General features: G+C 40.4%; 1 protein-coding gene across 4 annotated transcripts in view; it reads left to right on the forward strand.

Moving 5' to 3' along the window:
• The window catches only part of LOC109483232 (maestro heat-like repeat-containing protein family member 1), a 44262-nt gene extending 32280 nt beyond the window's left edge, over positions 1-11982 (forward strand). For 3 of the 4 annotated variants that reach the window (XM_019786210.1, XM_019786211.1, XM_019786213.1), the window contains 11 exons: positions 259-366; positions 820-935; positions 1936-2050; positions 3675-3821; positions 4563-4751; positions 5133-5288; positions 6430-6564; positions 7085-7123; positions 7904-8006; positions 9853-9918; positions 10673-11982. In XM_019786210.1, the coding sequence (XP_019641769.1) occupies positions 259-366; positions 820-935; positions 1936-2050; positions 3675-3821; positions 4563-4751; positions 5133-5288; positions 6430-6564; positions 7085-7123; positions 7904-8006; positions 9853-9918; positions 10673-10755 (1257 nt within the window). In that variant the 3' untranslated portion in view covers positions 10756-11982. The remainder of the gene's footprint in view (positions 1-258; positions 367-819; positions 936-1935; positions 2051-3674; positions 3822-4562; positions 4752-5132; positions 5289-6429; positions 6565-7084; positions 7124-7903; positions 8007-9852; positions 9919-10672) is intronic. The other variant, XM_019786212.1, reaches the window with a different exon arrangement.
• The last annotated feature ends 877 nt before the right edge of the window (positions 11983-12859 follow it).

Raw genomic sequence — 12859 nt, forward strand, 5'->3', positions numbered from 1 at the left:
AGGCGCTACCAACTGACCCGGCCAATGGGTCTAGACCTTTTTGGCCGAGCAGTTAGAGCGTCTGGTTATGAAGCTCTGGTGCCCTGGGGGCCATGGGTTCGAACCCCGGCCCGGGACCAGAATGGTTTTTACTGGCTCCTCCGGTTTCTTACAATAGGTTAGTAGCTAGAAAAGTATAGATTTGAAACACTGACTGTACCATAGTCAAGTCGGAGAGAAGCAAAGGCATGAGACACTGCACTGATTTGTTTTTTACAGGCCGGCTCAGAACAGAAACCAGCCCCTAAACCAAAGAAGAAAGATGCCGGCACTATGTCTCAGAAGAAAGAGCTAGATCCTTGTGACCAAGCCATTGAAACATTGCAGGTAAGTTGAGCTACATTTGATCTTCGTTGTGCGAAAGCAACGTCGAATCAGAGGTCAAAGTGGTCTCAGTTTGTCTGTATTACAGTCGTCACAACTTTAGGCACAACAATTAAATTTGTTGTTTCTCGGATTCCAGAAAAAAATATGAAGCGACAGGGCAAAAAAACAGGGATAGGCATCCTGTTATAGCCCAAAATGTAACGATAGGAGCCATGGAGTCAACACAAAAGGCTGGGTTAATATGTAAAGAATGAATGTTGAACTTTTAACCAAACCACTGCATTGATGGAAAAACTGTTACTGTTTCCTTAACTGTTGGGGTCGAAATATGAGCATTTTTGAGTTGATTAAAATTTTTTGTTTTCAAATCAGAAAAAAATTAAGAGGCGAATCCGAGAACCAACAAATTAAATTGGTGTGGCCTTAAGGCAGTGTAACCACACTTTTGTGCAGGGCTTCCTGACCAGGAGTAAGAGTGAAGGAATCCTTGAGCTGATGGAAGAGGAAGGAGGCTGGGAACTCCTGAAGGATGTGGACAAGTTTCAGGATGGAATCATGCTGCTAGCCAGGTATGGATACAGCACACACCTGTTAATGTACCAACTACAAAGTATATATCACACATACCAGCTCAGAAAAGTCATGGCTACAGTACAATGTGTAATGGAGGAAAGGTCTTCTGTTGTCTCTATGGTGCTTAGAGTCTCACGTTTTTGCTTCCAGGATGGAAGTATTGTTTTGGATGATGCTAGATTATGCAAGGTTTGTATGTTTGGGTTCCAAAGTGAGTGGGCAAAGATTGAGTTTCCTTTGATTGACATGGTTTTAATCAGTATGCCATGGCCTCAAGGATGTGGTCACCAGGAATGTATGAAACATGCAGTGAGGATAAGTCGTGAATGGTCCAGGGGCCTGCCCCCTGCTCCAGTGTTTCCCATTATAGGCCACAGCAAGTAATTTCTATGGATGACATCAGCGCGCGCATTAATTTTTGCCTGATTTTGGAAAAAAAAAAGAAATTTTGTTGTACTTTGAAAGTGGTCAACATTCTGAAAATAGGCAAAGATGTCTGTTGCCATTGGCAAAACAGAAATGGCAGATAATGAAGAGAGAAGAAAGACAAAACAAGGCTCTGATTTAATGTTTTGTCTTGTACATTATTATTTTTATTTTTTAAGTGACAAATGGCTGTTGTGATAGTTGGCAGTAAACTTAGCATAGGTATCATTTCTTGTTTAACAAAGTTTTTTTAATTCTGTTTTCTTTTATAGCCATGGTCGCCCACTCAGTGGCTACGCACTGCTTTGCAGTGGGGCCCTGGACAAGGTTTATGATGTTAAAATTTGAAAATGTAGGAACCTTGTTTTTTGGTTTGCCTTGTTGTTTTTTTTCCAATCGTATTAGATTTGGAGTCTGCAGAGGATGTCATCCATAAAATTTACTTGCCGTGGCCTTATTATATAATTAGCATGTATATGTATCATGGCTCTGATCATCTACATGTAAGACCATGTGGGGTCTAATCAAAAGACAAACATTTATTTTTACATTAAAATCCCTTTTTTACAGGGGTCTGGCCACCTCCAATGTCCAGCATGTGGCCCAAGTGGTGGCCTGTCTAAACTCATTCCTGTCCAGCCTTCTCGAGCCACAGAGGGTTGTAGTCGTTGCCTTCTTTGCAGAGGTAAACACATCACTAAGTCTTTGATATCTAATACATGTACTTAGGCCACACCAATTTAATTTCTTGGTTAACAGATTCGCCCGCTTCATTTTTTTCTGATTTGCAAATATAAATAAAAATTCAGAATCAACTGCAAAATGCTCACATTTTGCCCTGAACAGTTGAAAACAGTCCTTTTCTTCCTAGTTGTTACAGTTATTTCATCTTTCTTTGAATGCAATGGTATCATTAAAAGTTCAAAATTCATTGTTTAAATTTTGAATTAGCCTGGTGTGTTGACTTCATGGCTCCTATCTTACCATTTTGGGCCATAATAGGATGCCTAGGCCTGTTTTTTTTTTGTTTTTTTTCGCCCGCCCGCTCCATTATTTTTCTAGAAAAATCCGTTAACCAAGAAATTAAATTGGTGTGGCCTTAGTAATATCATTGTACCTTTGGATAAAGCCAATGTCACACATAGCTGACCATAGACCCCAGACATTTTTTTCTACAGTTTTTGGTCACTATTCAAGCAAAGGTTGGTGGGAAAGATTGTGACCTTTCTAACATGCCCTAAAACAGGGCAGTTACAAAAGTCACAAAAAACAAGGCATATTTAAAAGGTTACAATCTTCCCTACCAACCTCTGCTTGGAGACTATTGTTGGTGAGGTTGCACTAGCTGACTACAAATTTGGAAAATCAGTCGAGGAAGTCATATCAAGCTTGGATGCGATCGGAGGAAACTTTTGATCTTATTTATCTATTGATCTTAAAAACAGTTGGGTGGTACATGTATGTTCAGTTTAGGACAACTGATTTCCAAGGTAGCCCAACAGAAGAAATTACAAAGAACATAGACAATCAAATAATTAAACATAGAGATAATACATAATAAGAGTACAAGTAATTAATCATAAGAAACAAGACACGTCAACCAAAACAAATATTAAAAAGCATAAGGCATAATCATAGTCCGTGTCATTCCAGTCAAAAGATAAGTCAGTCCATGAGGTCAGGGGTCATGTGTTTAGTGCTCTCTTAAAAGCATTCAATGTGGTTACTTGTTTAGTTTTATTATCAATATATGTAACAAGTTACAGGGCTCGAAATTCATTTTTTGGGATCTAAAATGAGAGCTAACTTCAAAATCTTAAACAAGTACTAACATCCGTGTCCATAATATCACCAGGGTCCATAATATCACCACCTTGAGAAACAGTGTGCTTAAAGATATTTTTACTGCAACATACTTTTGGTATGCACTCCTGCACACCTCAAATGTACATATCTAGGGTACGTTGCAGTAAAAAATATCTTTAAGCACACTATTTCTCAAGGTGGCGATATTATGGACCCTGGTGATATTATGGACACAGATGTTACAACAAACTAAGGTTGTTGTTTTTTTTTTCTGAAACTTAGAGACCAAGAACTTCTGGTATACTATTATACATTTCTTATGTTATAAATTCCTACAAAAATAGTTGGGTGCACGCACAGAAAAAAATTACAAAATGTAGGTGCACAGCTCCAATTTTGGGTGCACTAAGGTGCACATGCACCCAGTATTTCGAGCCCTTAAGTTATAAGATGCTGCTGCCCTATACTTAAATGCCTTATATCTTATCAATGTTGATTTCCAGCTGATTAACCAGAAGTGCGTGAATGACCTGATGTTGGTGGAGCTGCTGGTGAACAGCATGCTGGGAAGGCTGGTGGACGAGAGCCACATCGTGCGCATGTTGTGCATCCGAGGGCTGGGAAACATCGCCAGTGTGGGGGACGGACAGGTAGTTACTGTTCATTTGCTGTCATCTGTAGTTTTAACATCCTTTCCGCACTCCCTGTTTCAGAGTATAACATGCCCGTAGCCAGCGGGGTTCGGGGGGTTCAGAAGAACCCCCACTTACACACACAAGGCTCAAAGGTCCACTTTTTGGTCCACTTTTTAAGTAAAGGTCCAAGATTTTTCTTGAAAAGATGGACTGGAATAGTAGAAAAACTGCTCCCTTTGTCATTGAATAAAAATTTATCTCTGATTTTTTCTTGGAAATCCTCTCAAAAACGCAGGAAATGCCATTTTAGAAGGTTCATTTTTCAAAATTTTCCGGGGGAGCATGCCCGGACCCCCTAGGAACCTCGCGCCTTCGGCGCTCGCTCGTCCCTCAAGCAGTGGGAAGAACCCCCCATTCAAAATCCTGGCTACGGGTATGTATAAGGTTGTGTGCATCTGTGTGTCAGGGCTTGGAATTCATTTTTGGGAATAGGTGCACTGGTGCACCCAACCTAAAAAATTAGGTGCACAAAAAATTTTTGGGGTGCACCATATATAAAACAAAACCTAACTACAAATCTTACTGCTCCTCTTCTGAGCTTGAATCTGAAATGGGAGCTACCAGTCAGAATTGCCATGAGGAAGGTGACAGACGGTCACTGAAACGTTATCTGAATAAAAGACTTGGTTGTGTAAAAAGAGTGTCTTTACCCAGTGACTAACCAACCTGATGAAACTATTCTCGGATGTTTTTCAGGTTCATAAGTACTCCACGACGGTTCTGTCCGCCATGATGGCGGGGATGGACGACAAGGAAGACCCGGAGGATGACATCACACTGGAGGCCATGGCCGGTCTGTCCAAGATCCTGGCAGAAATCGACGAGGGAAACGTGCGCGCCATTCTCATCAACATCACACTCAGGATACGGCCTTGTTTCGAAAAGGTGGGAGGACAAAAGTGTCTCAAGGTTAAGCTTTCAGCAATACGGTGGCTCGTGTATAATGGAGGTTATGGCAAGAAACTTCTGCATGAAAAAGAATGCAACACATTTATATGAGAAGAGTAGAGGTGACTAGCAAAAGTGCATTGCCCTTCTAGCCCTGATTTGTCATTGCTAAGAGGTTATTTGCTTTCTCTTTCAATATATATCCCTTGTGCTACTGCAGAAATCATCAGTGTAACCTGTCCTGGTTTGCTTGGCTATAAACGTGAGCAATAATAAAACTGCTACTAGCTCACAAAAAGCATGATCTTGTTTCGACCTCAGTAAGCAGTCCTCAATCTGAGGCCTCCTGCTTTATCTCTTTCATTGCTTTCTCTGCAGGAGAAATCCTCGGTGCGAGCAGAGGCGTTCAAGCTGTTTGGGAACCTGTCTCGGTTTGGGGACGGCCCGTCCAAGGCTCCGTTCCTGGAGCAGATCCACACCAACTTCATCTCACTACTACTTCATCTGAACGATGAGGACGATGAAGTCAAGAAGGTAGATAGGGAAGGTCTACTAACAAGACTGGCAATGAAAACATACATTGCCATGGCGACGGTGGTTGCTGTTAGGATTATTGTTTGCATGGCACTGCCATCATTTCATGATTTTGAGGAAGACTTGGTACCTGTTAAGTCTAGACAGATACAGTGCTCTCCTCCCCTGAGTGTATAGTGAACGAGCCTCGGGGTCACAGAAAGTAGGGCCATCCAGGGCAGAGAGGTCTTCCCAAGGGTTTCCAGGAATGTGGGCATAGATGTGGGTCAGAGACATGCCTGTGGACAAAATGCCTGTACCATTCCTGGAATTCTTGCAAACTGCACACAATACTGTACCATTAGGCTCCTCCCTGAGACGTCACCAAAAATTCAAGTCAAGCCAAATGGGGGCATAGGGTAGTTTCAATAGCTCTTGGGCTACACAAATTTATGCAATTACTACTGTAAGAGGCTAGTCCACTGGTAGAGGTGCACATGTGTGTATGTGTTAACTACTATACGAGTGTTTAAACTTGATTAAGTTCGTCCTCTTGTTTAGTTGTACATGCTGATTACAGCCAGTGTTTAGACATGCCTAGTAGGTATGAATAGTCTTTCCTAACTACTGAGTGCTAATCAGAGAAAACAGCAAGTGCCATTTTTAAAGTCTTTGATCTGAAATTTGAAATCTCCTTGATTTTTTTCACAATATTGTGTTTTGCCTGGCCCGAAGTCACAGTGCCCAGTTACGCACGTTGTAACTTTGTACCGGCGGTACATACATTCTTATCCCGTTCATACCAAACTTTTAAAAACCGGTTGAAACCACTAAATAATTAGCGGAGGAAAACCCGGCTAAAACCCTTAGTTTTCATACCAGACTTTTCATAACCGGTTTTGTAAAATCGGAAAATCGGATTTAAACCCCTAAAAAAATGGTTAATTTGCATTCACACCAGGTTAAATAAAAAAATGTTTTTTTCAAAAACCGGTTGAAACCGCTAAATATAAGTCTGGTTTGAACAGGGTCTTAGTGTTTGCTTGGAACATTAAACCATTTCAGGAGCCACGAAAGTCCGGGTTGCCGATGCCTTCATCTAGTCCTTTTTCGATGCCAGGCCAGCTTTTTTTAAGAGCTTTTCTTGTTTCTTCTGCCTCAGGGTTGTAAGTCGGCACTGCGTCAGCTGGGGCCTCTGATTGGTTCAGACGTGATAAACGACATGTTTCAGAAGCACCTATTGGAGGAGGCAAACCTGCACTACGGAGAGTTCATGAACAACCTCGCCAAGGCTCTGGTACTTAACCTACTTTCTGTCAGCTTGAAAGTCCATCTGTGTTGGTAGATCAGTCATTCTGAAACAGGTTTCAACTGTAACTTCTTACACAAAAATTTTTGACAATTCAACTCCAGACTTTGTCAAGGAATGAGCAATCTAGCCTATTATCTTAGCAAAGACCATAAAAATTACCATATACCATTACTGTAACAGTGACCGAATGTTATCACTTATTTTCAGTACCTTCTATGTTCGGAATGTAATGATTTTGTGCTGTTTTATTTAATTCTTTTCTGTCCTAGCTTTAAAAGACAATCGTACAACTTCAAAAGTACACTGCTATATGCAAATAAGACATGCAATACAGTATTTTCTCAAAAGGAAGCGAAATTGATTTCTGTTCTGTTCTGAAGTCTTTTTCCCTTGCTGAATCTTGACTCCTATGATCAGAGAGATTTTGTTACTTTGATTTCTGTGTGAGCTATAGTTTGATCCATCTTCAAATCACAAACCCTCTGCTGCTGATTCTGTGTTCTAGCTACAGAAAAATTCACGCCGAGATGATGATGATCCTACTGTAAGTATGATAATGCAAACTGCGGCACATCTGGCTCCTTTTTCTGTCCCTAATTTCCCTTTTCAAAAATAGACAGAACGTGGTAACCTGGAACCCATCCTATGGACCTATACCATTATTACGTCACAGTTTGTTTACCGCAATGAATGCCGGTCAATCGACGTTTATATTGTACAGGGGTGCAGTGTGTGTTTGTGTAGCGTTAGCCTAATATAAGGCTTTTAATACAGTTCTACTTTCGTCTAATGTCACAACTAAATCACCCATGTGGCATGTAATGCTGTGTCAACACAACTAGACGCAGCAAAAATCAGACATACCTTACTTTGAAAACTTTGAAATGATCTTTATTCTTTAACTGACCATTCTAGAATGTTCTTTAGAACAGGTAAACAAACTGTGATGTAATAATGGTATAGGTCCATTCTAGCTCCAGTTCACTCCTCCAATCGTTTCACTTCAGTTCAAATAGAGAAAAATAATTTTATTACTTGTTGATATGTTGCAAGTTGACTACTCTTTTAACCTTTTCCCTGCTAACTAAATAAAACCCTGTAACCAATACAAATTTGGTGCCAAAAACCTAACTCAGCAGGGAGAAGGTTACGCTTTTCATGAATATGTGCATATTTATTAAGCTTTGCATATTTTCTATGCTTTTGTAAAAATTGCCCTTTCCAAATGTAAATCTATGAAAAAAAACTAGTAGTAGAGCACTGGGCATTCATACGCGTCAAGTGTTGAGATACAATGAAGAAAGCCTGTGCTGTCCCGATACAGATTACTGACTTCTCTGACAAGATCAACTTCTATGTGATGGGCTGTGTGTCCTTCTTCAAGAGTACATGGGAAACCATCAAGGGAAATGCTGCCATGTTTATAGGTGAGGATCGCATGACCATAATGTGTATTACTAAGGCCGACTTTAGACTAACGGCGGTATACGATCGCACGACAATCGTTGTGGGCGACGGCTGGCTTTAGACACATGACCAGGAAGCGTGGCGGACACCCGGAGCGCAGGATAGCACGCCGCGCGCCAATTCAAAATGGCGAGAGCACCCCCTTTTTAGGCATCTGCAGCAGATTGTTTTTATTCTGCTTTTAACTCGTTGTCCTGTGGATGAGACGCCGAGTTTGTGCCCAGCAAAGAAGGGGTATGAGGCACATGTACCGAACGGGGTTACCATGTACCAATACTCCGGGTTTGAACCCGGCGTTCAGTGCTGCCGTCAGCCTGGCTATATTGGCCGGAAAATGTGGATCGGTGGATTGGTTCGTACCGGAGAAGTAGCGATTGATGGCAGGGAATTGTACTAGACACATATGACGATATATAAAGTCTTTGGTTTGACGACATTTAATGATACAGGCGATGTTCTTGGACATGAAATAATGTTTGCAGGCTTATTTGCATAAGGCCAATGACCTCTCACTTCCTTCGCCGGCGACGGTTCACTTTAGACGGTGGGAAATCCTCCTCGGACCCCCCGCTGAAGGATCGCACGATAGGTCCGAGGTGGTAGTGACGACGATTCGAGGATTACCGTCGTGCGACTATTTTGATCGTCTTTAGACGGTGGTAAAATACCGTCGCCGGCAACATCTTGACGATAAACATTCGTACGACTATTGAACCGTTGTCAGTCTTAAGTCGGCCTAACTGATTTGAATAGGCCTTAGGGCACAGTAACATTCATCAAAGCTGATTTTGATGTGACATACAGTAAGGCAACACCAATTTAATTTGTTGGTTCTCGGATTCTCCTCTTCATTTTTTTTCTGATTTGCAAAAAAAAAAAGGATTCTGGTTCGGAATCAACTCAAAAATGCTCATATTTTGCCCCCAACAGTTGAGGAAAGTTCTTTTCTTTCTAGTTTAAAATTACATTTTTCCATCTATCAATGCAGTGGTTTGATCAAAATTCATTGTTTAAATTTTAACCCAGCCTTTTGTGTTGACTTCATGGCTCGTATCAAATCATTTGGGGATGCCTAGACCTGTTTTTTTTCCGCCCTGTATGTTGCTTCAGATTTTTTCTGAAAAAAATCCAACCAACAAATTAAATTGGTGTGGCCTAATAGAAGTTTCGATCAGGCTGAGACAGAAGCAACCACCAACATTCGAGAATATAAGACACCCTTTTCCATAGCAAGACACCTGAATTTTGCAGGACACATGTACAAGTATCACAAGAATGTCCTCAGCTTTCGATTGTACAACGATCATACAATGTGCATCTATGTGACCGGACCTTTTAGTACATGTATCTCCCTTGTAAAAACTCTCAATGATGTTTATTTAAGGTATATGCACACCTGTGTTTCAGCCATTGCTTTTGTTCAACTCTTTACAAATCAAAATCATGCCCATAGCCAGGACTTTGAATGGGGGGTTCTTCCCACTGCTTGAGGGCGGCGCGAGGTTCCTAGGGGGTCCGGGGGCATGCTCCCCGGAAAATTTTGGAAAATGAACCTTCTAAAATGGCATTTCGTGCATCTTGAAAGATAAATTTTGATTCAATGACAAAGGGAGCAGTTTTTCTCAGATTCCAGTCCATCTTTTCAAGAAAAATCTTGGACCTTTACATAAAAAGTGGACCTTTACATAAAGAGTGGACCAAAAAGTGGACCTTTGAGCCTTGTGGGGGGTTTGGAAGGCTCAAAGGTCCAAACCCCCCCTGGCTACGGGCATGAAAACTATGATAATGAACTGTTTTTGTCTGCAGGTTTCTTGCTAGGAAACCTTCCCCAGGATAAGCACATGGCGATCAGTAAGGAGCACGTGTGTGGAGGTATGGAACTGGTCTTTGATTATCAGTGTAATGATGTTAAAGTGCTCATGACACCAAAATATGACCTTAGCTGATTGTAATGGACATAACTAGTATTACCTGGCTAATAGACACATTTACATGGTTCTCCTGTTACATTCAAAATTCTAATGCCCTACCCTGGAAAAGTCAGTACAAGCCAGTCCTGGTAGGCGATTTGCATCTCTACATTCACCCAGTGATGTCAGCGCAGGAAAAAGCACAGAAATGCAAAAATAAAACATAGAGATGCAAATAGAGATGCCCGAAGTGAGCGATTGGGAAGCTTGCTAGAGTCTCCAAAAATTCACTTTTAGAAGGTCGTACAAGCTCAATTTCTCAGTCATCATGATTGGAACAAACTTCCATATACCATATGACTATATGTACACTTCCGATATTTGTGTGTATTTTACAGACTTTTTTTTGTGTCATTTGGTCTTCAACATCAAAAAGATTCTCACTTTTGTATTTATATCAAACAATTATGATAGCAAGTGAAGTTTGTATCTCTCTTGGCATCATCTTTTGAAGCAGGCTTGTGCTGAATGAAAAAAGAATATTATTTAAGTGGCTTTCAGAAAGTCTTCAGACTTATACATGTAGTCTCCACTGCTGTGTGGATAAGCAAGATGGAAAAAAGAAATTGTGGGTGAAATGTAACCTCAACATCTCCAACCTATCCTTTAAGTTTTGAACTAGCTTACTTTAAAAGATGTGTTGTTTACCACTCCAGCCCTGATGCAGCTATTGAAGGACCCCTCTGCCCATGTGAGGATACGAGCAGCTGAGGCTATGAGTCTGCTGCACGAGTACTGATGTCATCATCATTATCGTCCAATGGCTGCAGAGTACAGAGGAGTCAACCATACATCTCATCAAGGCTTGTCAATCAATAGCCATGCACTGATGTCATCACCATCATTGTCCAATGGCTGCAGAGGAGTCAACCATACATCTCATCGAGGCTTGTCAATCAAATTAGCCATGCACTGATGTCATCAGCATCATTGTCCAATGGCTGCAGAGGAGTCAACCATACATCAAGTCAAGGCTTGTCAATCAAAAATCATGTACTGATGTACACAGGTGCAATACCATATGACATGCCTTATAACATACACTTGGAAAACAGCTGAGTCCATCTTCTTTTTTGCAGTATTTTCTAGACTTTCTTCTCTGCTTTGTCCAGCAAATTTTGATTCTGCAATGACAGAATGGAATACAGGTTTGGCAGTCTAATACAGGGTGATGAAGTAGTCCTGCTGTTTCTGTTGAATTCTGGCTTGACTGGTGTTAAACTTTCAGCATGCTAAGGCACCAAATTAATTTTGTAACAGTTATGTGGTTAGGCAAAAGGGACAAGGTTATTACACTTTTTAAATGACTATACATGTACTAGGAACTTCATGAATGATGTAAAGTAAGGGAAGCAGTATGATTTTCATTGTTTGATGGAATTCATATTTCTCGCTGCATGACATGATACTTGATCTTGTTTTGTTATAAATTGATGATTAAGAGTATGGTATAAGTAAGGTACTTTGGAATAGGAAATGGTTGCCTGAGTTAATCCTTGGTTGTTGTTCTGAGCCAGTGGCCAGAATTGCTATGGTGAGAGAAATTACTAAAAATGGTATGAATATTTTTATTACTGGACAAGAATATATAAATTAAATTGTTTACATGTATACAGATACATGTATTTATGTACTATTTCTGTTGATTTAAGAACCTGCTGTAATGATATTTGTTATCAATATTTTTGTGATCTTTAAGATTTACAGCTAAGCGTATAAAATACCTAAATTAATACGCTGCAGTCAGTTTAGTGGAGATGAAGTATAATATTTTATTTATCATAATGGGTATAGTCAGTGATATATTCCATATAAATCAATGATATTGGAGTAGGATCTTAATCTTTGTTACTTGACAGAATAGAGCAATCTAATTGTGATAGGCATGCAGGATTGATCTATATAATGCCACACCGACTTAATTTTATGGATGACATCCTCTGCAGACCCCCGAACTAGTGCGCGCGGGCGAATAAAAAAAAATTTCGGCCAAAAATAAAAATGCTACAAAACCACAGGAATACAAAGCTGGTATTGTGAATTTGAGGCAGTACATACATGCATAGCGACGTATACGACAAGCCGGCACATGCTGGCTTTTTGCGGAATTTATGAATCGGCACTGTACGTACATGTATGTACTGAATTCTTGAGTCGTGGAGCTTCTGTAGCCTGGATCCCATCCTCCAGAGTTACCACCGGCTCCGTGTTGTCGCTAACTACCATGGACTACCGAGGCCTAGAACCAGGCCATAGCATCGAGGACGTGATCTTTTTTTTTATCGAGAACAGGCCAAAATCAATGTGCGCGCAGATGTCATCCATAAAATTAAGTTGGTGTGGCCTTACGATACACTAACATTATGTTTTATAAACACAATCATGATCAATCTGATGCGATAAAAAATTGTAGTTACATTTTATGTTAAGGTGAGATTTTTCTATGATGAGCTCATGAGGAATTAAGATTCTGTGCTGGTGCACACATTACAAATGTATGTAACCTTACATGCAGTAAAATGCCTTGTATGATTACCATCATAGATGTCAATTTGTCTTGTTAGAATCTTGTTGAAAAATTACATTTTTCGTTCATTGTTCCATACAGCTTATGTATAGTCATTTTAGTTTTCCATTGATTACAACATTTTTGGAAATAAAAAAATAATCATATGGATACTTGATGGTCACATCTTTGAAATATGACCTTAACTTTTTCAACTTTGAACTTCCACTAAAGTATATACACATGTAAATGATGACCTGTGTGTGCGTGTGTGTCTGTGCGTGTGTGTGTGTGTGTGTGTGTGTCTGTGTGTGTGTGCGTGTGTGTGTCTGTGTCT

This window comes from Branchiostoma belcheri, unplaced genomic scaffold (genome assembly GCF_001625305.1).
Source record: "Branchiostoma belcheri isolate BF01 breed outbred unplaced genomic scaffold, Haploidv18h27 scaffold63, whole genome shotgun sequence".
Classification (NCBI taxonomy): domain Eukaryota; kingdom Metazoa; phylum Chordata; class Leptocardii; order Amphioxiformes; family Branchiostomatidae; genus Branchiostoma; species Branchiostoma belcheri.